General features: G+C 45.2%; 1 protein-coding gene across 1 annotated transcript in view; it reads left to right on the top strand.

The window, feature by feature from the left end:
- The window catches only part of RLF (RLF zinc finger), an 82,487-nt gene that overhangs the window by 19,975 nt on the left and 38,574 nt on the right, over positions 1 to 23,938 (top strand). Inside the window, exons 3-4 of the mRNA XM_040337129.1 lie at positions 5,399 to 5,480; positions 18,392 to 18,527. Of these exons, the coding sequence (XP_040193063.1) occupies positions 5,399 to 5,480; positions 18,392 to 18,527 (218 nt within the window). The remainder of the gene's footprint in view (positions 1 to 5,398; positions 5,481 to 18,391; positions 18,528 to 23,938) is intronic.

Raw genomic sequence — 23,938 nt, 5'->3', positions numbered from 1 at the left:
AGGCAGAAGTTCAGAATCTCTTGTATAGATGCGATTCTGCATGCACAGGAGGGCCGACCTGTAGTGGTATATCTGTTATGGGCAGTCAGTAAGTGGTCGAACATTTATGCATTGCGTATCACCCTGCTGATATATATAGGCAGAGGACTATAGAGCTCTTGCAGCTGCAAAGATCTTTCTACTCCACTCACTGTTTGAGGACTTCTATGTTCAGACTAGAAACTCCCTGAAAGGTCATGGGCCCTACCTGAGGCAGTGCCTTTTTAACAAGAGATTTACAGATGGGTGCTCTGTGCCCAGTGTGGATGCTGGAGTGATCAACATTAATAAAGATGCCACTAGATGGGTCAAAGCATACTTTACATTTTTGGGAACTTTACTGATAGGATGGTTATCCCAGTTAGTGATAAATAGTGGAAAAATGGATATTACCGCGCTTATCAAAGGAGGGGAAACAGAGAGGGGAAGAAAGGGGGAGGGGAAATGAAAGTGATGAGAAGTGGAGGTACAGCTGCGGCACTGGAAGGTGTATCAAACCATAAGCAATTGAAAATGGGGAGGGTAGTGCTGCGCTAATCAGTGGTGAATGGATAAGTGAATAAACAGGTGGGGGAGGGGAATGAAAGTAGGTGTAATTGAAATGAGGAGCAATATAGCCCAAATGGCATCAGCATAAAAATAAATATAAATGATCAGTGAACAATAACAGTAATGGTGCAAATCATATAACTACACAGGTTCCTCTTAATGTGATGAAATACACTATAAGTAATGGTGCAAAAAATTTTTTCAGGTAACTGTGCTAAGTGACACTCCTATATTGGTGATAAACAGTCCATCAACAGAGTTTGAAAAATATTAGCAAAAAATATAAGTAAAATTTCAAAAGTCCAAGAAAGCAAAAGTGCAAGTGTAGGTCCGCAATATGGAGTGAGAGGAAAATGGGTATCCAGTGATCCTTTTAGGGTAAGTAAGGATGTCCCCTTACCTTACTGCTGTAAGGTAACAGCATATAGATCCAACCACATTAGATGGTTCACTCGATGGGCTCTGATCCAACAACGGCAGGTCCTCCTTGGGGTTCTCGTCCCAGATTGGTCAGTTTCTCGCCCCAAAGAAATAAAGCATCGATGGTGTGATACCGTTTTAAAAATTTTAATTCTCAAAGAAAATAGACAGGGGTACTCACATAATCCAAAATACAATTGAGCATGTAAAAAGAGGGGCAATCTGTCGCCAACGTCACCTCCGATACCTCTCAGTGGACTCATGCGCATTCGTCACTATCATGTGACTTCCTCAGGAGTATCCCAGTTAGTGAATTGATCAGTCCTGTGTTAGTGGGAACTCTAATCAAATGCCTCTGTTCTCTTGTCATACCATGCCAGAATTGATTAAAAGCCTAAAGAACCCTTCTGTTGCTGGTGTAGGTCCCCTGATGTTATTGAGCAGATGTTTGTAGCCTTGGACTTTTAGCTGTGATAGTCTATTAACAAGTTTCTGAAATTGTGCACAGCACGAGCTCAGAACACTGCATGCATGGAATGCTGAAGGGTGTTTCAAAACACTGATTAATCGTCCCTTCGAAGAATGGTCCTATATATGGGCCTTTTTTTTTTTGTTTTTTTTCTTGCACACCATCAGTGATCACTTTGGCCACAGTATGCTCTTGCTGGTGTGTGGAAATTGCAGAGCAGCCCCATTTTGTCATTTTTTTTTTCTGCTTTTAGAAGTGCATACGTTTCAGTCTAACTCCTCTCAGACTGTAGGTCCAGGTGCTGGAGATCTGCTTAAGCCTCCCTCTACAAACCCTTAGCATGATGGTGCACTATCACTTCTTTATGCCCATTTCACATGTCCGATCCGCCTGTCCGTTCATTACAAGTCTGTTAACGCGTCCGTTAGCGGATGGAGCATCCGCGTCCGTCGGGATCCGGTTTTCGGACGGAAGAAAACCCTATTTTTCTTCCGTCCGGCGGAACGGAACTGATGCAGACGGACAGACGGTCCGTCTGCATCCGGTTCCCCATAGGGCAGAGCGGAGCTGAGACAGGGCGGTCCCTGCACAAAAGAAACTGACAGGACGTATGAAAGAGCCCTTAAAGTAGTGGGTCAGTTTGTACAACTGCATGGGTCCCCCGGGTATTGGACATCTTGGCTTTTGGATGCAAGTGATGCCCACTTTCGCTCACAGGTTAATTACTATGAGACTGCATTTATTTCAGTTGCCCCACAGCAAATTTCCCGTGCTTGTACACCTAGCTGTGTGGTGTGTTTTTTTTTTTTTTTTTTTTTTGTGTGTGTGTGTGTGTGTGTGTGTGTGTGTGTGTGTGTGTGTTTTTTTTTTTTTTTTTTTTTTTTACCTCGCTGGATGGGCAGGTGGATGACATCATGATTTCCTTCTCGGGAAGCTTTGTATTTATTCATGAACCATAAAGCTTCCTGTGAATGGCTGAGCAGCGCTATAGTTTGTACATTTTTGGAAGCTCTATTACATTGTGCATCGTGTTGTCTAGCCCCGTTTTCATGCTTGTATTGTTATATTTTGAAACTGAGAAAATATTTACTAAGAAAAGACAGTTTGTTTTTTAATTTAGTGTTTTTTTTTGCTTTCTTGTTGGTTTTCGCAAGTTTGACTGCAAAAGTGGAAATACACTTTATAGTGGTGTTCTGGCCGAAATTACACTTTTTAAATAAAAATACCCCTATAATACACAAGCTTAATGTATTCTAGTAAAGTTAGTCTGTAAACTAAGGTCCGTTTTGTTAGGTTATTACAGCATTTTGAAAGTTTATAAACTAGCATTAGACCGTGGCCATCTTAAGTGTGGGCATTTGAAGCCAGACGGTGTATTACTTCCTGGATTTCAGCCTTGCAGATCTTGCACATGCTCAGTGCTGCACAAGCAATGTAATAGGTTTCAGGTCAGGTTTCCATAGCAACGGGAGTGTCAGAGGAAGTTGCTGCCCCTCATCTATGCAAACCTCTGCACAGAAACAATCTCTTGTTATATATGTATCTTGTGGTGTGTGTATACATATACTAGACATGTGCGCTGTCAATAAATTCACTTTGTTTAGTTCCGTTTCGCATTAGCCGTTATTTTGTGTCCGAAACGCAATTCGGATTCGTACGAAATTCAAATTTTCGCTAGATTCGTTCACTGTTCGTAACAATTACTAACATTCGTTATGATGAATTTAAAAAGCTGGACGCTTAAAGAGGACTAATAGTATCTGCTGTGCCCATTATGAGGGGTTCCCACCATCCCTGTGCCGTGCCGAGTTCCTGGGGCTGTACACCTGCTGTGCTCATTATGAGGAGTTCCCACCATCCCTGTGCTGTGCTCATTGTGAGGGGTTCCCACCATCCCTGTGCTGATTTCCTGGGTTTGTACACCCGCTGTGCCCCGTTATGAGGGGTTCCCACCATCTCTGTGCTGAGTTGATGGGTTTGTACCCCTGCTGTGCTCATTATGAGCTGTTCCCACCATCCCTGTGCTGTGCTCATTATGAGCGGTTCCTGGGTCTGTACACCTGCTGTGTCCATTATGAGGGGTTCCCGGGTCTGTACGCCCGCTGTGCCCCATTATGAGGGGTTCCCACCATCCCTGTGCGGAGTTCCTCCTGCTTCCTCCTTCCCCCAGCACATTGCCACCATAACATCAAGCATCGCATTGCCCCCAGCACGCCGCATTGAATGGCTGGTGTCACTGGCATTGTCACACTGAGCCACTTTGTCCCTTTCAGTTATGCTGGCCATACACTATACGACAATCGGTCGTTCAGACAGTATCGTTTTTCGGCCAGTTAATGGGCACAAAATCGATAAATCGTTGGGACGCTTTTGAGCCGAAAAAAACGAAGGACACATTTGGAAATTTTTCCCGTCCAAATTTTCTGCACTAGGTACATGTAAAAAAAAAAACGAACAATTTTTTTTTTATTTTTATTTATGTCCACTGAACGATTTATCGGTCATTACATGATGGCACTATCGTTTGCGCTCACGACCGAACGTTCGTTCTTCGAAAGTTCGTTCGGATGATTTTTTTGTGGAGTGTATTAACTATATGTAACTGAATGCAGAGACTAGCTGTCAGAAGTGATGTCGGGGTGGGCGGGACTCCCACCCTGCAGCTATCAAAACACCAGCCAATGATTGGGCTGCTTTAGAAAGTGGGCGGGGCCACATACATGTAGCGGCCCCCCCAGATTCCATCCCATTGGCTGGTGTTTGATAGCTGCAGGCTGCTGGGTCCCGCCCACCCACCACCAACATCACGCTGAAATCTCCTCTCTCTGCATTCAGCATTACTATTGCCTCCTGGGATTGATGACAAACCCACCTCCCATGGGTTGTTGGCAGTTTCTCTGTTCTTTTGGTTCAGTATTGGGCATGGGTCCTTCTGATTGAAGGTGGCCCCTATTCTGTCTTAAATCCCTCAATCGATGATAAAAAAAGGCATTTTTAATTGTATAGAACAGTGTTTTTTTTAGTTTTTTTTATTATTATATATACTTTGGATTATAGGCTCATATCCTTGGGTGATTGGACACTGGCAAAGCTTTTGAGCACACTCCCTCTGGGTGCCTCCCCCATAACCCTAACCCACTCCAAGTGTGTGTGTGTGTGTGTGTGTGTGTGTGTGTGTGTGTGTGTGTGTGTTTTTGCTAGTGTCCTATGGTGATGGACCTCTTTTCCCTTCAACTAGTTTTCATATTTCATCTTTTGGATACTTCAATCAGCTCTTCACGGTCTTCTTATAGAACATTAGAAGCAGTGCAACCTTGGAAAAACGTTGGGAGCCGTACACAAAGTTTATGTTGCTTCGGCACTGAATCGTGCATGGGTGCTCACTTAGGCACAGATGTAATATGTTAGTCGGCCATGGGGTACTATACAGGTTCAGATCCTTGGAGACTTTTGGGGTATGCCCACTTTAACCAGCAAAGCCTGGATCCTATATAAAGACCAGCATCGTGGACAGGTACGATAGGGTTACTCTGTATCTCTTTGCTGTTAAAAACTGGAGCTTGTTTGGGATGTATTCACTTCATAGTGCAAACTTTTGATACCTGCCGATTAAAATTCAGCTACTTGTAGCTTAAAGTGGTTGTAAACACTGTTGCACCACTTTTACCTACAGGTAAGCCTATAATGAGGCTTACCTGTAGATACCGTGAATATCTCCTAAACTTGCCTAGCTTTGGTGTAAAGCTGATTTTTTTTTTTTCTAAAACGTTATACTGATAATTTAGTTAAACCTAGAAGAGCATATACATCTTTTTAAACATCCTTATGTTTGTCCCAGGAGCTGGTAATGTACAGTATGCAAATTCTGACTGTGTTGAGCTGAGTTTTGTCCCCTTATCTTGTGTTTTTACTATTTTTCAGGAGTTGCTTTGAAGTAGTACTTTCAATGTCTGAAGATGATCTTTCAAGTGATCAAGGAGAGTGCATGAAAAATTCGATAATTGTGAGTCTAGCATCCGTCTCTATTTTTAAAGCGTATCGAAATCCAAGATCAAAATTTGACTATAACTGTTAAATGTTATGACTGTGGTTTTTTTTCTCTTCCGTTCATGGACGGACACAGCAGCATATTGACCTTAGGGTATTATCCTTCTTTCTAGGAGATTGACTAAGCCGAAAAACAACATGTTAAGTAAGTGTTAAACACTGTGATATACAGAAAAAACGAACTCCTGCGCACGGGTGGATTGTCCAACAATAATTCAATATTCCGCATTGAAAACACCAGCAGTGTCAAAAACAGTAACAGCGGCCTTGCTGCCCTTCATGGACGGGGAAAGTCCTAGTAGAAACCGAAAGAAGAAGAGAAAGAAAGGCACACCAGCCTAGTGTGTTACCGTTGACCGTTTAATAAAATTGTATAAAAATGGAAAACTACTTACAATGGAGATAACAAAGTAGGCTTGTCAACAACGATGTAGTTAGATACCCCTCGAACAACACTCCAGAATAGGGGGGATAGAGGTGTGTCACTGCCGGCTTGCGCGTTTCGAGGAGACAAGGACCTCTTCATCAGAGCCCAGCAGTCCGGGCTCTGATGAAGAGGTCCTTGTCGCCTCGAAACGCGCAAGCCGGCAGTGACACACCTCTATCCCCCCTATTCTGGAGTGTGGTTCGAGGGGTATCTACTACATCGTTGTTGACAAGCCTACTTTATCTCCATTGTGAGTAGTTTTCCATTTTTATACAATTTTATTAAACTGTCAACGGTAACACTAGGCTGGTGCGCCTTTATTTCTCTTCTTGTTTTAGTGTTAAACACTCCACACAGTACAGTACATCCCCCACTCTCTGCTCTGCAGCCTCAATTTTTTTCAGCCTAGCAAAGAAGAATGATATGGCTTCTCTGCGCCCATGTTCTCTGTGGATTTTTTTTGCAATTTTCTTGCTTTTCTTTTTTTGTTTTCCTGCATTTTTGGATCCGGAGATCTACAATCAACTGCCGACTGGGTCACAGGCTGGATCCTCGATCCTTGTAGTCCCCCCAAGTTCGGGCATCGAGTGTGTGCAGGCCTTTAGATACGCGCTGGGCCGTCCACGACATGCCTTGTTGCTCCAGGGCACACATATGACCGGACTCTATGTCGTGTCACAGTGTGCCAGGCCGACAGCCATGCCATAACTGCGTGGACATTGGTTCTGTCCAGAATGCCTCCAGCCGGTGGTCGCAGGACTGGGAGGTAGTTGTCCCCTTGCTCTGGCAGGGTGGTGCGGCTGGTCCAATCCTGGGGAGGTCGATTGTGGGTCCGCCCTGCTTTCCTCTCTCCATTCTTCTCCCTCCTTTCCCCACGTTCTGGGTGGCGGGGTCGGCCGTGAGGTGGGGGGGTTCGTCTGGGGTGTTCCATCCAGTGACTGGGGGCTGTGTCTGCTTAGGGGGTGCGGTTTTGCTGCCGTGTGTGCGGGGTGGGCCTGCCTGGGGGTCCCGGGTGTTTTCACTGCTTTATGTGTGTTTTTTACTGTAATCGCGGCCGCCATTTTGGCGGCGCCGGGCGCCTTTATTGGAGATCGGCGGGCAATTTTCTTTAGCCCAAATGCTCTTTTTGCATGTCGGTGGCCATTTATGCAATGGGTTTTTGCCTCTGGTAGCTGAAAAATCGGCGCAAACAGCTCTAGCACACTTCCTGAGGGACGGCACAGCACAGAGCAGCGCTCTGGGACAGACAGCAGCAGTACAGGCCTGGTCGGATGGTGAGTCCTCTGGGGGGTCCCCTGTTCTCTGCTGCGGCCGGGAGGGTGGCCTGTGGGTCTTGTCTTGCATTCCAAGGGTGGCAAAAGGGTGGGTCAGCATGGCGTCCAAACCAGATGCTTCTCCCCCAGACATGCCAGTGTTAACCCTTAGTGCCCCTGTACCTGCAGCCTCTGTGGATGCTATGACGGCAGTCCTAGAGGCGTTTGTTGCCAGGATTGAAGCGGCACATGGCCTGGTGGGGGGGGTAAAAAGCGCCCCCCCCCGCCTTCTTCTGGGGATGCCCAGACAGTGAGGATGACCCTGCATCAGGGTCAGCGCATGATGGGGTGCTAGTGGGAGCTCTTATCACTGCGGTGCGGGATACTCAGAGAATGGAGAATTCGGCCCGCACTGCAAGCCGGCCCGCACTGCAAAGGTGTTTCCTTGTGTTCCTTATCTGGAAAAAAATTTGTACAAGGAATGGGATTGGCCACAAGTTTTTTTTCTGTTCCAAAATGCTTTGCGGTCCTTATCCTTTTGAGGAGGACTTCCTGAAAAAATGGACCTCTCCTCTGTTAGTGAACCCCCCTGTATCCAGACTGAACAAAGCTACCACGTTGCCTGTGGAAGGGGCTCCCGCTTTCAAGGACCCTGCAGATAGGAGAGCTATAGCTGTGGCCCACACCAGGTAGAAAGCCTCGCATTACGGTGTGTAGTTAGACAGAAGAACAGGAAGTAACCTTTTTTTGAGAAGAAATAAGGACATTTAAAAACAAAATCAACTGCACTAAGGTAAAGGGAGATATTTAGGGGGGAAAAAAATGTTTTCCTTTACAACTCTTTAAGGAGCTACACCGCGGGGTCCATCCAAAGTGCTTATTAAGTGAAGATTGGTACTGTCTGATCTCGGCAGTCCTGTGGCGTGGATAAGGTAAGTGGGGGGATAAGGTCTAAGTTTTAAACACTTAAAGGATCACTAAAGGAATTTTTTTTTTTAGCTAAATAGCTTCCTTTACCTTACTGCAGTACTGGTTTCATGTCCTCATTGTTCATTTTTGCTTTGAAGTAGCTGTAATTCTGCTGTGATCTCCACACTTCCTGCTTGTCTGGCTTCTTATGAAAAAACTCATGGGAGCTTCTCACTGTGTGGTCTAAGCTGTGTGTCTAAAACTCCTCAGAACCAATCAGATTAATTTTAAAAACAAAGCACTGCCCTGGATTTGTTTTGTTTTTGTTCTGTGGGTCTCTTTACTTCACATAAACATAAAAACCAGTTTAAAACCGAAAGTGAAACTAGAGGCACATTATATGATATAATTCTATTTTTAATCATTTTTAAAGGGAATCAGTTAACAGGGTATAGAGACATAAAAGTTAACAGTCATTTCAGCAAATCATTTTTTTTCCTTTAGTGACCCTTTAAGAACTCCCCCCCCTTCTTTTTTTTTTTTTTTTTTTTTTTTTACATTTGCTGTCTTGCCTGAAACCGCCACTAGAGGGAGTAAAGGGTTAGAGTTCCACTCACCATGTCGGGAACATAAGCGTGCACGGGGGGGGGGCGGGCGGGCGCTCTTTTACCCCATTAACTCGAGAAATAAGGGGCATGGTCACGTGAGCGAGCACGGCGGTGTGCGCGCTGCTCTACTGCTCATGCGTGAGGAGGGAGGATTTCAACAGCTTGGCAAACAGAGATCCTGGACACATGGGTAATTTCCAAGGCACGGGGTTCTATGCAAACCTTTTTGTGGTTCCGAAACCAAACGGAGATGTCATTCTGGATCTAAAAGCCCTAAATCAGTTTCTTAACATTCATCATTTCCAAATGGAAACGATTCGATCAGTGGTTTCCACTCTACAGGGTGGAGAATTATTGGCGTCAATAGACATCAAAGATGCATATTTACACGTGCCTATTCATCCCGCTCGCCAAAAGTTCCTAAGGTTCGCTGTAGAAACCCCCACTATCAGTTTGTGGCGCTACCTTTTGGCTTGGCTACGGCACCTCCCGTGTTTACAAAGGTTCTGGCCCCACTTCTAGCAAATCTAAGGAAGACGGGCATAATGGTGACGGCTTATCTGGACGATCTACTTCTGGTAGAACAGTCAGTGGGACGGTTAAACCACAGCGTACTCTGCACAGTAAAATACCTAAAGTGTCTAGGTTGGATCCTAAACTTCCAGAAGTCCTCTCTACAGCCACAAAAAAGGGTAGAATATTTGGCCATGGTCTTGGACACAACCCAAACCAAAGTATTTCTTCCGGAGCCAAAGATCAAATTCTTAAAGGATCTGGTCCGCATGGTCAGGGCAAAGGGAAAACCATCAATTCGCCTTTGCATGAAGTTGTTGGGGAAAATGGTGGCCTCTTTCGAGGCCATTCCGTATGCCCAGTTTCATTCAAGGCTACTTCAGAACAGTATCCTGACTGCCTGGAACAGAGATCCAGGCCTTAGATTGGCCAATGCACCTGTCCTCAGAGGTGCGCCAAAGCCTCAGTTGGTGGTTAAACACCAAGTAACTTGGAAAGTGGTGTCTACGGATGCCAGCCTGTTGGGCAATTCTGGAAGAAGCCTCAGCCCAAGGTACTTGGTCCAAATCCGAGAAAGGCCTCCCTATCAACATTTTGGAGAATCGGGCAGTATACCTAGCCCTCAGAACCTGGACACACAGGTTACAGGGTTACCCAGTTTGGATTCAATCCGATAATGCTACTGCTGTGGCTTGCATCAATCACCAAGAAGGCACCCGGAGTCGGAATGCTCAGAGTTGAGCAAGATTTTAACATGGGCAGAAACTCGTATTCCTTGCATTTCTGCAATCTTCATCCCAGGAGTGGAGAATTGACAAGCGGATTACCTGAGCCACCAGGAATGGTCTCTCCACCCCGACATCTTTCAGGATATATGCCAGAGATGGGGGACCCCGGATGTAGACCTTTTCGCTTCCAGGTTCAACAGGAAATTAGACAATTTTATATCTAGGACAGTAGATCCTCTATCCTACGGAACAGATGCACTTATGATTCACTGAGATCAGTTTTCCCTGGTCTATGCATTCCCCCCCAGTACCGTTCTTAGAGACTTCTTTGCAATAAGAAGGAATACCAGTTCTCTTGGTGGCCCGAATTGGCCCAGAAGGTCCTGGTACACCAAGATCCTAAGGATGGCGGTGGGAAAACCTTGGATTCTTCCACTTCGCCAAGACCTGTTATCAAAAGCTCCAGTGTTCATCCTTCCTTACAAAAGCTAAATTTGACAGTCTGGCTGTTGAAACCTACTTACTGAAGAAACTGGGCCTCTCGGGTCTAGTTCTTTCCACTCATTAATGCTAGGAAGCCGACCTCCAGGCTCATTTATTATAGAATCTGAAAGGCATATGTTTCCTGGTGTGAATCAAGAGGGTTGAACCCTCAAAAATGTAATTGGTTGGATTCTGGTCTTCTGTCAATTGGGGGTAGATATGAAATTAGCCCTCAGTACTATTAAGGGTCAAATCTCGGCTCTATCGATCTTCTTCTTTCAGAGACCTGAGGCATTCATTCAGGGGGTGTTGCGGATAAATCCGCCAGTCAAACCTCCCTTGTGCCCCTGGGATTTGAATCGAGTTTTGTTGAGCCTGCAGAAGCAGCCCTTTGAGCCTATTTGTCATATTCCATTGAACCTCTTAAGTCAGAAGTTGGCTTTTTTTGGTTGCGATCTCCTCTGCTAGGAGTTTCTGAACTAGCAGCTCTTTCCTGTAAAGAGCCTTAGTTTTGTCACAAAGACAAAATTGTATGACGGCCCCACCCTACTTTTCTTCCTAAAGTGGTCTCGCCATTCCATTTAAATCAAGATCTTGTTTTGTCTTCCTTTTTTTTTTTTTCTGAACCACAGTCAGCGGATGAAAGCAATGAAGGTTTATCTGCAAGCAACTGCTCAGATACGTAAAACAGATGTTTTGTTTATCCTGCCAGATGGTCCCAAAAAGAGCCAGGCAGCATCGAAATCGACCATTTCTATATGGATTCGACAAGTGATTGTTCGAACTTATGGTTTAAGGAATGAAATTCCTCCTTTCTCCTGTTAAAGCGCACTCGACCAGGGCGATAAGTGCCTTCTGGGCAGTGCATCATCGGCCTTCGATTGCTCAGATCTGGAAAGCTGCAACTTGGTCTTCAGTCCATACATTTACCAAATCGATGTCAGAGGACATGAGGTTGCCGCCTTCGGGCGTAGTGTGCTACAGGCAGCGGTATAGGGCCTCTCGTCCGATGGAGGTCTGCTTGATCTGTGTCTCCCTCCCCTCATATTGAGCATTGCTCTAGGACGTCCCACTATGTAATGACTAAGGCCTCTGTGTCCCGTGGTGTACGATAAAGAAAATAGGATTTTCAATAACGGCTTACCTTTAAAATCCTTTTCTTGGAGTACACCACGGGACACAGAGGTCCCGCCCCTCTTTCTGGGTTAGGTACTGCTTTGCTACAAAACTGAGGTACTTCCCTTATGGGAGGGGTTATATAGAGGGGAACCTGTCTTCATTGGTTGTGCCAGTGTCCAATCACCTTTGGTGAACTATACAACCCACTATGTAATGACTAAGGCAAGCTGTTATTAAAAATCCTATTTTTAGCGAAATGATCGTTTTGCTAAACACTTGCGCAACTATCGCATGGCCTTAAAAATCAGTAGCACCGTTCATGTGCTTTCAGAAAATAGGAGGAATCCTAACAGCGGAAGTTACATTTCTGGGTGGAACTCTTCTTTAATGATGAGTTGCATTTAATTCTGTGTCTTTTGTATATGCCAGTGATGGCAAACCTTTTTTGAGCCTGAGTGCCCAAACCGCGACGCAAAACCAAAGTATTTCTTTCAAAGTGCCAACACAGAATTAAACCCACCAGCGGCTCTGTACAGAGGATGGGACTGATCATCCTTCTCTGAATAAGCCCTAAGAGGTCAAAAACGTAAGATTCTGCCAGATTTGCTCAGAATGCAGTGTTCAGGAATGCATTGTGCTTAGCATGCACTGTGCAACATACACTGACCTACCTTACACATGCACTGACCTACCTAATGAGGCACAATGTTTCCCAATGACACCAATAATGAGGCACAATGACACCAATGAGGGGGGTAAAATGTTTCCCAATTACACTAATAATGAGGCTCAATGACACCAATGATGGGGTACAAGGTTTCACAATGATACCAATAATAACTGGGCACAATTCCCAGGGCTGCTGTTTAAAAATGTATATATATATTTTTTTCCAATGAAGAAAAACGATAATTTCACCCAACAACGTGTATGACAAGCAAGTGTATTGGCAAAGAGAAAATCTGCAAAGGCACTTTCTGGAGAGATTCCCAGGAAATCTTTTATTTTGGGGGTTAATCTGGATCCTAGACACAGGGCCAGGAATGAAGGAGGTGAAACCAGACAGGAAGGAGTTGAAGTTGAAGGGGAAGGTACCTCCAGCAGTTGGTACAGGTATGGCATGGCTCCGGTCAGCAGGATGTACAGTAGGAGGAGCTTAAACCTCAGCCTCTAAGAAGCAGGACTCCACAAACGGAACTGATCTACATATGATGTCCACATCTCACCTGTCTCCAGTGTCTGTGTCTCCCAATCCGACAGCGCGTTCCCGCCCGCACGTCACCCCTGATTCCAGCCGCATGGGAGCCATGTTCTCTGTCACACCCACCCCAGACACATCACCGCTCGCCCCAGAGACTTGTGGGAGCCGCGTCTTATCATTCATGCCCACCTCAGACACGTCACTGCTTTCCCTAGAGACCTGTGGGATGTGTAGTTTGATGGGGGCCGAATCGGTTTCTATTGTCCGAGGATTTTTTACAACACCGGTCGGTGTTTGCTTTTCTCCTGGCGTGCCCACAGAGAGGGCTTGACGTGCCAGCGTTCGCCATCACTGGTATATGCCTTGAGCTTTATTATTTGTAGTAAAATGTTGTTTCCAAGTTGGTACAGCACAGGGCATAGGCTTTTCTTATAAACTGGGTTATGTGGAGCTACCTTCAGGTATTTAGACACAGGTAAAAAAATAAAAATTCTGGGATACCCCTATATAACTCCTCACACTCCCAGGTAGGCCAGGTTTTTTGCTAGTGTATTTATTTAGGTGATCAACCTCTTCTCTCTTCTGTGGAACAGCTTACCTTCTTCCATATAAGTCTTTTTTTGGATGATTTTGTTACAGAATGATTCGTCAATCTAGATTACTGCTTCACCATAGCCACTAGCTGGTATTGCAGTTTCCAGATTGGCTAACTTCAATCTGGCATCATATGCTGGTTGTCTGAGGGCTCATTACAATTGGGTATGGCATAGTAGATTGAGTACAGGGGGAAAAAAATCATAAACTTTCTAGCTTTGAGGGTAAGCTTTTAGCTCCAGTGGGGGTGATAGTTTATCCCTAGTACCCCGATGGTTGCCCCCTCTCTGACTTCCTGTCTACCTCTGGCCGTTCAGCAGGCCCATCAGCTTCCTCTTTTCTATCTGCCGCAGTGCCAGATTTCATGGGCATTATTTCAGGCCTTTTATTGAGGCTATTGATAGCAGGGGTCACAGCCATGTGAATTAAACCTCCTCCCTTGCTGAATCGGCCTTCGATTTCGCTCGAGCCAGACACTGTGCCTGAGCAGTAGGAGGCAGTTGAGGAGGATACCTCACTTTGTGAGGAATCTAATCTGATCAGGATGAAACGCCTGTTACAGAGGAGAACATTCTCTAAGAAATACCAAATGCAATTGTGCATTAAAATAACGTTTGCGGTGTTCTCCCAATTTCTTGGTGAAATCTAAAAGATGGGGTCGGGTTAAGTAAATATCGGACGTACGCTATATTACCAAAAGTATTTGGGACTCCTGCTTTTACACACACATGAACTTTATTGTAATCAAAGTCTAAAGCCCCGTTCACACGCTTACGTTTTCTGACGACCGAACGTCCGTCTGTTTTTTTGTTTTTTTGTCCCATGCTAGTCTCATGTCGAAAGTGAAGAGGTTACTGACAATACAAAAATTTTCATACAACAAAATGCGACGTTAGAAGTAATGTAATGTGTTGAATAGTTTCTGTATGTATTTTTTTCGTTTCTGAGCATACGTAGTCTCGCTCTTACGAATTTTTTTTGTACTAATGAAACGAAAATCGGATGTTGAATTCACATCCAGCTTTTGTCTGAAAAAGCATAATTCGGCTGTCGAACGCACCGTACTAACAACCGGAAAATCGGCAGACCTCTCAATGTACAAATTTTTCCATCTGATTTTCGTATAGTGTGCGGACCTTTAGTCCGTATGTTAAGTTGGCCCACCCTTTTCCGCTATAACAGCTTCAACTCTTTTGGGAAAGCTGTCCACAAGGTTTAGGGGTGTGTCTATGGGAATGTTTGACCATTCTTCCAGAATCGCATTTGTGAGGTCAGGCACTGATGTGGACGAGAAGGCCTGGCTTGCAGTCTCCGCTCTAATTCATCTCTAAGGTGTTCTATTTGGTTGAGGTCAGGACTCTCTGCAGGCCAGCTAAGTTCCTCCACCCCAAACTTGCTCCTCCATGTTTTTATGGACCTTGCTTTGTGCACTGGTCCAAATAATTTGGTGAAGGGGGGATTATGGTGCAGGGTTGTTTATCAGGGGTTGAGCTTGGCCCCTTGGTTCCAGTGAAGGAAACTCCTTAAAGGGGTTGTATAGGTTTGTGTGTGTTAATAAAAAAAAAATTGTCATACTTGCCTCCACTGTGCACGTTTTGCACAGAGTGGCCCCAATCTACGTCTTCTGGGGTCACCCAGCAGCTGTCTTTGCTCTTTCCCAAGGGGGGTTAGCTTTCGGACGTGCTCCTGTGTCATACAGTTGGCGTCCATACTGCATGACTCTGTCCTGCCCCCGGCTGCCAGGTCATTGGATGTGATTGACAGCAGCAGGAGCCAATGGCTGCGCTGCTATCAATCTATCCAATCAATGGCCAGAGAAGAGGACGCCGGGGGACACGCACAGCAGGTGAACTGGCTCAGGCAAGTAAAATGGGGGGGGGGGGGGTGCACCTCATGACGGCGAGGTGCACCTCATGACGGCGAGGTGTTTTTTCACCTTAATGCTCAGGGTGCACTAAGGTGAAAAACATAAACCTTTACAACCTCTTTAAGGCATTGGCATACCAAGACTTTTTTGGACAACTTTGTGGTAAGTTTGGGGATGGCCCCTTCCTGTTCCAATATGACTGTGCACCAGTGGATGTTGGAACAGTGCATGTGAGCCAGGCCTTCTCGTCCACATCAGTGCCTGACCCCACAAATGTGCTTCTGGAAGAATGGTCAAACATTCCCATAGACACACTCCTACATTTTTTTGGACAGCCTTCCCAGAAGAGTTGAAGCTGTTATAGCTGCAAAGGGTATATATGTATGTGTATATATATATATATATATATATATATATATATATATATATATATATATATATATATATATATATATATATATATATATATATATATATATATATATATATATATATATATATATATATATATATATAATCTCTATCCTAATACTTTTGGTAATATCGTGTATCAATCCTTTAAACTGCACATACTTGTGAAACGACAAGAAAGTTCCATAGGTGATGCTTTGAAAGCCTTACAAACTCATCTGTAAGAATGAGTGATGACCCTATAAATATTGCTTCTACACCAATGTTTGTGGCAGTACATCACATGTGTGGCGTATCCGCTGTTTACATACACGTAAGCATGTGTTGATGTGGACAGCATGACGGGGTTGCTTTTTTATTTTAATAACCCTCCATTTGCAATAACTTGCTTTCACAAGAGGGCTTACAAGCCCCATATAGTCCTTTTTAACACTGATGCTGCATGGCTTAGCTGCCACACCAGTGCAGCGCAGTGTACCCATGGGTTTGGTGCAGGTTAAAGGCTAAATCCACTTTGCACTATAAATTCAAAGTGCACTTGAAATTGCACTACAAGTGCAGTCGCTTGTGTGGGTCTTGCCATTCAATCTCACTACTGAATAGTGGTGTTAAGGTGCTTGCAAAAATTCTAGCCTTAAAGGGGAGTTCCACCCACAATTTCGCTTTTTAAATATAAATACCCCTCTAATACACAAGCTTAATGTATTCTAGTAAAGTTAGTCTGTAAACTAAGGTCCGTTTTGTTAGGTTGTTACAGCATTTAGATAGTTTATAATCTAGAAATAGACCGTGGCCATCTTAAGTGTGGACATCATGAAGCCAGACTGTATGACTTCCTGGATTTCAGCTTTGCATATCTCGCACATGCTCAGTGCACAAGCAATGTAATGGGTTTCAGTCAGGTTTGCAAGGACTACTGGGAAACATGATGCCTATCCCAGAAACCCTTGCAAATAGCCTAGGCAAATAGAGGAGGAAGTTATGAAGGACTACAAAATAAAGGTATTTACAAGCAACAAATTAAATAAAAATTGTCCATTCTGAACACTATGAGATTAGAGCATGCAGCACAGACAAACATAAAAAAATGGGTGGAACTCCACTTTAAAGCAGTTGTAAAGAAAAAAAAATTTTTTTTCACCTTAATGCAATCTATGCATTAAGGTGAAAAAACATCTGATGTTGCCGGCACGCTGAGGGGCGGGGCCAAGTGATACAGTGAACGGCTTTGGCCGCTTACTGTATCACGGAAGCGTGCCCGCAAATACTCGCCACCATGCAAGCGCGAATGTGGTGAGTTCTTGCGGGGAGGACCAGAGACAGCCGCCGAGGGACCCCAGAAGACGTGGATCGGGGCCACTCTGTGCAAAACAAACTGCACAATTTTTTTTTTTTTCTTTTTATTAACCCTTTAAGATTACAAAAAGTCATTCTCCATCTTATTCACAGGGACCAGGTGGGGTTTATGCCTGGAAAGAGTACGTATGACAACATCCGCTGACTATATCTGCACATTCATAGGGCTGCCACCGACAAAAGAAGTGGCCTGGTGCTATCTTTGGATGTGCTCAAGGCCTTTGATACTGTTAATTGGTCCTTCCTTTGGGAAACCATGCATCATATGGGCTTCAGCTCTCAATTCATTCAGTGGGTCTGTTTACTCTATACCAACCCTATGGCTAGGATAAGCACTAATAAGAATGTCTCTGTTTTTACTTTGCAGAGGGAACCAGGCAGGGCTGCCCGCTCTCACCGCTCTGGCCATTGAGCCTCTGGCGGTGCGGCAGATGGCGACGGTGGGTTTCCATCTGTTATGGTTCCCTCTCTGAAAAGATTTCTCCTTATGCAGATGATGCCCTAACTTACCTGGATGGTTCTGAGCAGTCTTTTGTCTCCTTAATGGGTGTGGTGGAGGAGTTTGGGAAGGTCTCCGGGTAGGTTGGGACAAATCGGTGGCAATCCCTATAAGCCCTACACTTGACTATACCTACCTCTCTACAACTAAATTGTCCATCCAACACACATTTAAGTATTTGGGGATGCACATTAATGCGGACCTGTCTTCCTTTGAAACTCTCAATGTTACCCCAATTATAACACATATGGAGACCAGGCTGTGTACTTGGGCCTCTTTACCACTCAATTTGGTTGCATGAATCCTTTTAAGATGATATACTTGCCTACACAAATTTTTATGTTTTTCGGGCATCCCCCAGGGTGAGAATGCTTGGGTGAATGTGTGTGTGTTCAGTATGAGTGTAACTGTTAGATACTTCTAATGTTTAATATGCAATGTCAAAATGTGTGGGGCCCAGAGCGGTCCACGATGATTACCCTGTCTCACTTGTTATGGATTTCCTCCGTTGAACCGGGGTAATTCTCAGGATAATGTACAAATCTGTTAAGATACTATTGAATCTGCAATACTCTATGCACGAGATGTGACCGTTTATGTGCCTCTTTTGTTTGTTTGTTTTCTGCAGATACAATTATCAAAGTTTAAAACAAAAAGTGCAGTCGCAGTAGATCCAAGGGGGACATGCAAGGAAAATAAAACAAACATTTTAGCTTGCACATGATTGGATAATAAAATCAGAAGAGCTTCCCCTCATTTCAGATTTACAGCGATTACACTTCCAAATGCAATTTCAAGTGCACTTTGCACTACAAGTGCAAAGTGGATTTTCCTTTTGTAAATATCCCCTTTGTGTTCAAAACCCTTTTAACATAATGTTGTACCAATCTTAATCCTAGGATTCTCATGAGATGTTGGTGGATTTTGGAAACAAACATTTTCAATTGTTGGTAGATAACATTAATCATGGCGGAGCATGGAGAAATCCTGTACTTGTCAAAATCTTGTCTCGACAGTCTGTAGACCCAGAAGAAGGTGAGGATAACAGACATACTTGCATTGTGGGTCTGTTAACTTTTCATAATTCATTAAAAATGATATCGCTGTATTTGCAATTTGATATTGCACCTGTGATGAAATGTCTGCCACCATAAATTTTGCAAATGTTATTTGCCTGGCTGTGTCAAGCTTCCATACTTCAGTCAAATCTGGAACAAGCATACATAGGGCTGGGGGCTCTTGATAGGAGTACTGAGGCAGGGTGCTGTGATTTTTTCAGTAAGCTATGTACAGCACCATTCTGGCCCCTCCCACTAGCTATTCTCTGTCACAATTGCATAGGCACACACACACACACACACAGAACCAGCAATGATGCCATCACTGAGTCTGAAATAAGATAATGAAAATGTTTTTATTCAAAATATTCTATAGCATCATTTTGTTGGGTGGGGGAAGGTAAAAGTATAAGCACATTAGACCAAGTTTTTTTTTTTTTTTTTTTTTCAATAAATATCCATTGAGAATTTCAAGCATAAAAAACGCAAGAAAGACCTGACTGGCATCATAGTATGATGACCGAAGTATATAAAAGTACAATCAGAATGTCTAGATAAGCCAGAGTTAAAAAGCTGTCATGACAACATAAAAATTTAGGCAGAGCATTTTCCAACCACAGTGGTAATGCTGTCTGTATATGCAGAATATCATGCTTGTTATACTCGCTGTGGAACCTAAGTGGTCCTTTGCATTGCGTAAAAAGCTCTCTCCCTCTCCCGTGGATGGGGGCTTGTTGAAATATGGAACACTATGTTAACAATGAAGATGCCACCCCAGATGAATGCTTAAGGGCCAATCCTCTTTCTGAGATTTGTTTAGAAGTTATAAAAAATATATATATATATATATAACACCCTAGAGAATAAAATGCCGGTCGTTGCAATACTTTCTCACACCGTATTTGTGCAGCAGCCTTACAAGTGCACTTTTTTTGGAAAAATACCCTTTTTTTTTTTTTTTTTTTTATAAAAAAAAAAAAAAAAATGTTGGCCCAAATTTTTTTAGATTGTGACACGTGTGGTTTGAACACCTTTTTCATATGCGACACTGCTCACGTATGCATTCACTTCTGCACGCAAGCTCGGCGGGACTGGGTGCGTTTAGAAAAATATTAATTTTACCTTTTTATTTTTTTACACGGTTCTTTTAAAAAAAAATTACACTTTTATTCCTATTGCAAGGAATGTAAAAATCCCTTGTAATAGAAAAAAGTATGACATGTCCTCTTAAATGTGTAATCTGGGCTCAAAAAGACCTCGGATCTCATATTTACACTAAAATGCAATAACAAGTAATTTTGAGAGAAAAAAACAAATAACCCTTTAAGAGCTATTGGCGGAAGTGATGTGGCTTCCATCCTGCGATGGTATGGAGACGGGTGGGGGCCATCTTCCTCCTCACTCGTCTCCATACCCAGCCACAAGAAGGACCTGAACGCCTCCACCGCTGCCAACTGCTCTCGCCGCCGATAAAAGTGATCTCGCAAAAAATCTGCCGCAGAGACCACCATTATTGGAAACCGGACCGCTGGCTGAAAAGTTCATGATTCCTGTTAAAAGTTCAGATGATATGGTATGTTTGAAACGATCTGCTGGCGCCAGATGGGTAGCATAGAGATGACTGGTGACCAGATGATCACCAGTCATCTCTGACCGTTGGCGGCCCGGGCGCGACGTTATGGTGTCATGCCCAGGTACCCGGAAGTAAACAAAGCAGCAATCGTGGCTGTCGGCATAAGATCGGTGAATTATTTTTTTTTTATTTTTTTCACGATCTCATGCTTTTCAGCCTGGAAGAGAGATGTGGGGGTCTTGTTGACCCCGCATCTCTCCATAAAGAGTATCTGTCACAAACCATTCCTATTACAAGGGATGTTTACATTCCTTGTAATAGGAATAAAAGTGATCACATATTTATTTATTTTTTTAAGTGATAAAATAACAATAATAAAAAAATGTTTGAAAATGTCCCTAGTATGTTAAAAAAGCTATTTTACTGTCCTGGAAGAGCACACAGACCTCTGTGAAATCTTTCTGGTTAAAACTTATTAACCACTTAAGACCCACGCCTTTAGGCAGCGAAAGGACCCGGACAGGTTTTGCAATTCGGCACTGTGTTGCTTTAACAGACAATTGCGTGGTTGTACGACGTGGCTCCCAAACAAAATTGGCGTCCTTTATTTCCCACATATAGAGCTTTCTTTTGGTGGTATTTGATCACCTCTGCGGTTTTTATTTTTTGCGCTAAAAAAAAAAAAAGTGACAATTTTGAAAAAAATTCAATATTTTTTTACTTTTTGCTATAGTAAATATCCCCCCAAAATATGTAAAAAAAACTTTTTTTTCTCTTCCGTTCATGGACGGGAAAACAGCAGCCTTTGACCTTATGCACCTTCCTTCCAGGAGAGTTGGGCAGAAAAACATCACTTTTTAAGTGTTAACAACACTTTCCTCATTACAGCCCCTCCCAGGGGGCGTGGTCCCCCGGGTATAACCCACACTCTGCCTCAGCAGCTCCAGTTTTTTTTCTGCCTAATGTCAGGAGAGCACATGGCCTTCTGGAGTCCCTGTACTCTGGAATTTTTTTTTTTTTTCTATCGCTTTTATTTGTTTTGTTCCTGCATTTTTTATTTTTTTTTGAATCCTGCGATTCTTTTATCAACTGCCGACTGGGTGACAGGCTGGGTCTTGACTCATGTAGTCCCCCCATGTTCGGCCATCGAGCGTGTGCCGGCCCTCAGCTCAGCTCTGGGTCGTCCACGACAGGCCCCATTGCTCCAGGGGCGGCCAGGGAACTACATGTTCCAGGGCACACATATGGCCTTGTCACAGTGTGTCTGGCCGACAGCCATGCCGTTCAGTGGATGTTGGTTCTGTCCGGAATGCCTCCAGCCGGTGGTCGCAGGACGGGTAAGTAGGCCCCTTGCCCTGGCAAGGTGGTATGGTGGCTGGTGCTTCCCTGGGGAGGTCGACTGAGGGTCCACCCTGCTTTCCTCTCTCCCTTTCCTCTCCCTCCTTCCCCATACTGGGTGGCGGCTGTGAGGCGGGGGCCTCCTGGGGTTATATCGCCACCGGGGACCATGTGTTTTGCGGGGTGCTGTGAATTTTTTTTACGTTTGGGGGTGCTGCTGTGTGTGCTGGCCGTGTGTGGTGTTGTCACTGGGTTTTTAAACTGCGTTTGGCCGCCATTTTGCTGCGGACGTGGTTTACATGGTCGGCCATTTTCTTGTAGCCCGCATGGTGCTTTTTACCTCAGACGGCGGCCATCTTGGAAAAGTCTTGGCCTCTAGTGCCTGAAATAGCGCTGCTAAAGCCCGCAAATCATCCCTGAGACACAGCGCAGCCAGCACTTCTCAGCATTCCTCAGCGTTTTCAGCTCACACTGCAACCGGGTGGGGTGGTGAGTTCCCTAGGGGCCCCTGCCTTCTGTTTCTGCAGCCGGGAGGTGACCAGTGGGTTGTACTGCTTTGCAGTACTAGGGTGGCACAGCGGTGGGGCATCATGGAGCCTGAACCAGGAGCTTCTTCCCCAGCAATGCCTGAGTTAATCCTTAGTGCCCCTGCCGCATCTGTTGAGGCAATGACGGCTGTCCTTGAGGCGTTTCTCGCCAGGATTGAAGCGACAAGTGGCCAGAAGGGGGTTAAAAGCGCCCCCTCCCTGAGCCTCCTTCTGGGGATGTCTCTGACACAGAATCATACCCTGCTATTGCTTCTGGCTCTGGTTCTGTCATGTCAGATGATGCAGGCTTAACCCACGCGGACAGTGAGGATGACTCTGCTTCAGGGTCAATGAATGATAAGGAATTTGTTGGAGCTCTTAATTCTGCGGTGCGGGATACTCAGAAACTTGATTTGGCGGAGGCATCGGCTGTGCCGGTCCCTTTTGGGTTCCGCTAGCCGCCCCGCACCGCAAAAGTGTTTCCTTGTGTTCCGTATTTGGACAAATTGTTATACAAGAAATGGGATACGCCGCAGAAAGTTTTTTTGCTGTTCCAAAATACTTTGCGACCCGTTATCCCTTTGAGGAGGACTTTTTAAAAAAGTGTGTCTCCTCCGTCAGTGGACCCTCCCGTGTCCAGATTGAGCAAAGCCACCACGTTGCCGGTGGAAGGGGCTCCCGCCTTTTAAGGACCCCGCAGACAGGAAAGTGGAGGATGTGGCCCGCTCCATGTTCCCAGTAGTGGGTTCGGCAGCAAGACCGGTTTTGGCCGGGACTCTGGTGTCGCAGACACTGACCGAACAGGCAAAGTTTTTGCTACAGGAGCTGGAGGCGCAGGATGCTTCCGAGACCTGTAAGGACCTGGCTGAACAGTTGGTTCAGGGTCTGAAGTTTGTCTGTGAGTCGGCCCTGGATACGCTCCCCTTGCTTTCCAGGGCCTCCGCGGTTGCTACTACGCCGCCTTGTGTGGCTGAAGTGCTGGTCTGCGGACCAGTCCTCCAAGAAAGCCTAGGTGGATTTATCCTTTAAGGATGAACGGCTTTTTGGGGCGTCCCTGGATGACATCATAAAGGATGCCAAAGGTGGTAAGAGCACACTGCTCCCACAGTCTGGGAAGGGCAAGGAGCCTCGCCGTAAGCAAGGGCCCTCATTTACTACCCCCAAGCGTTTTTTTCGCCCTCCCAGTGCGTTTTCAAGGTGCCAAGACCCCCGCTGCAGGGCAGAAACGCACCTGGTACCGCAAGCCTGCGGACAAACCTGCTTCCGCATGAAGGTCTGCCCCGCCCGTGTCTCGGGTGGGGGGCTGGCTTCGCAAATTCGCGGCTCGGTGGAGGTCTCTTCTTTCCGACCGTTGGGTTTGCGAAGTAGTTTCCTTGGGGTACAGGATAGTTTCCTCTCTTGTCCACCAAACAGATTTTTTCCTTCCAACCTCCAGCTTCCTCCGGATCGCCGGAAGGATCTGTCAAGGATCTTCTGGTCAGGGGAGTGATTGTGCCAGTTCCCTCGATGGAACGGTTTCAGGGGTTTTACTCCAATCTGTTTGTAGTCCCCAAGAAGGAAGGGGTCCGTCCAATCCTGGACCTCAAGGCCCTCAATTGTTTTGTCAAAGTGCAAAAAATTCAGGATGGAGTCGATTCGCTCGATGATAGCAGCGCTCCATCAGGGGGACTTTATGGCGTCCTTGGATATCATGGACGCGTACCTAAATGTTCCCATATGCACAAAGCACCAGAGATTTCTGCGCTTTGCGATCGGGGAGGACCATTTTCAATTTGTGGCCCTCCCGTTCCGCCTGGCATCGGCACCACAGGTTTTCACCAAGGTGCTCGCCCCGATACTAGCCCTGCTGAGGCAGCGTGGGATATCTGGACGACCTTCTCTTGAGAGCTTCCTCGGGCTCAGAATTAGAAGAGGACGTGTCAGACTCTCGTGTCACGTGTCAGACACTGC

The sequence above is a fragment of the Rana temporaria genome, chromosome 2 (assembly GCF_905171775.1).
Source record: "Rana temporaria chromosome 2, aRanTem1.1, whole genome shotgun sequence".
In the NCBI taxonomy this organism is placed as follows: Eukaryota; Metazoa; Chordata; class Amphibia; order Anura; family Ranidae; genus Rana; species Rana temporaria.
The sequence above is the reverse complement of the archived record's forward strand: the minus strand, read 5'-3'. Positions and strand labels throughout refer to the sequence as shown.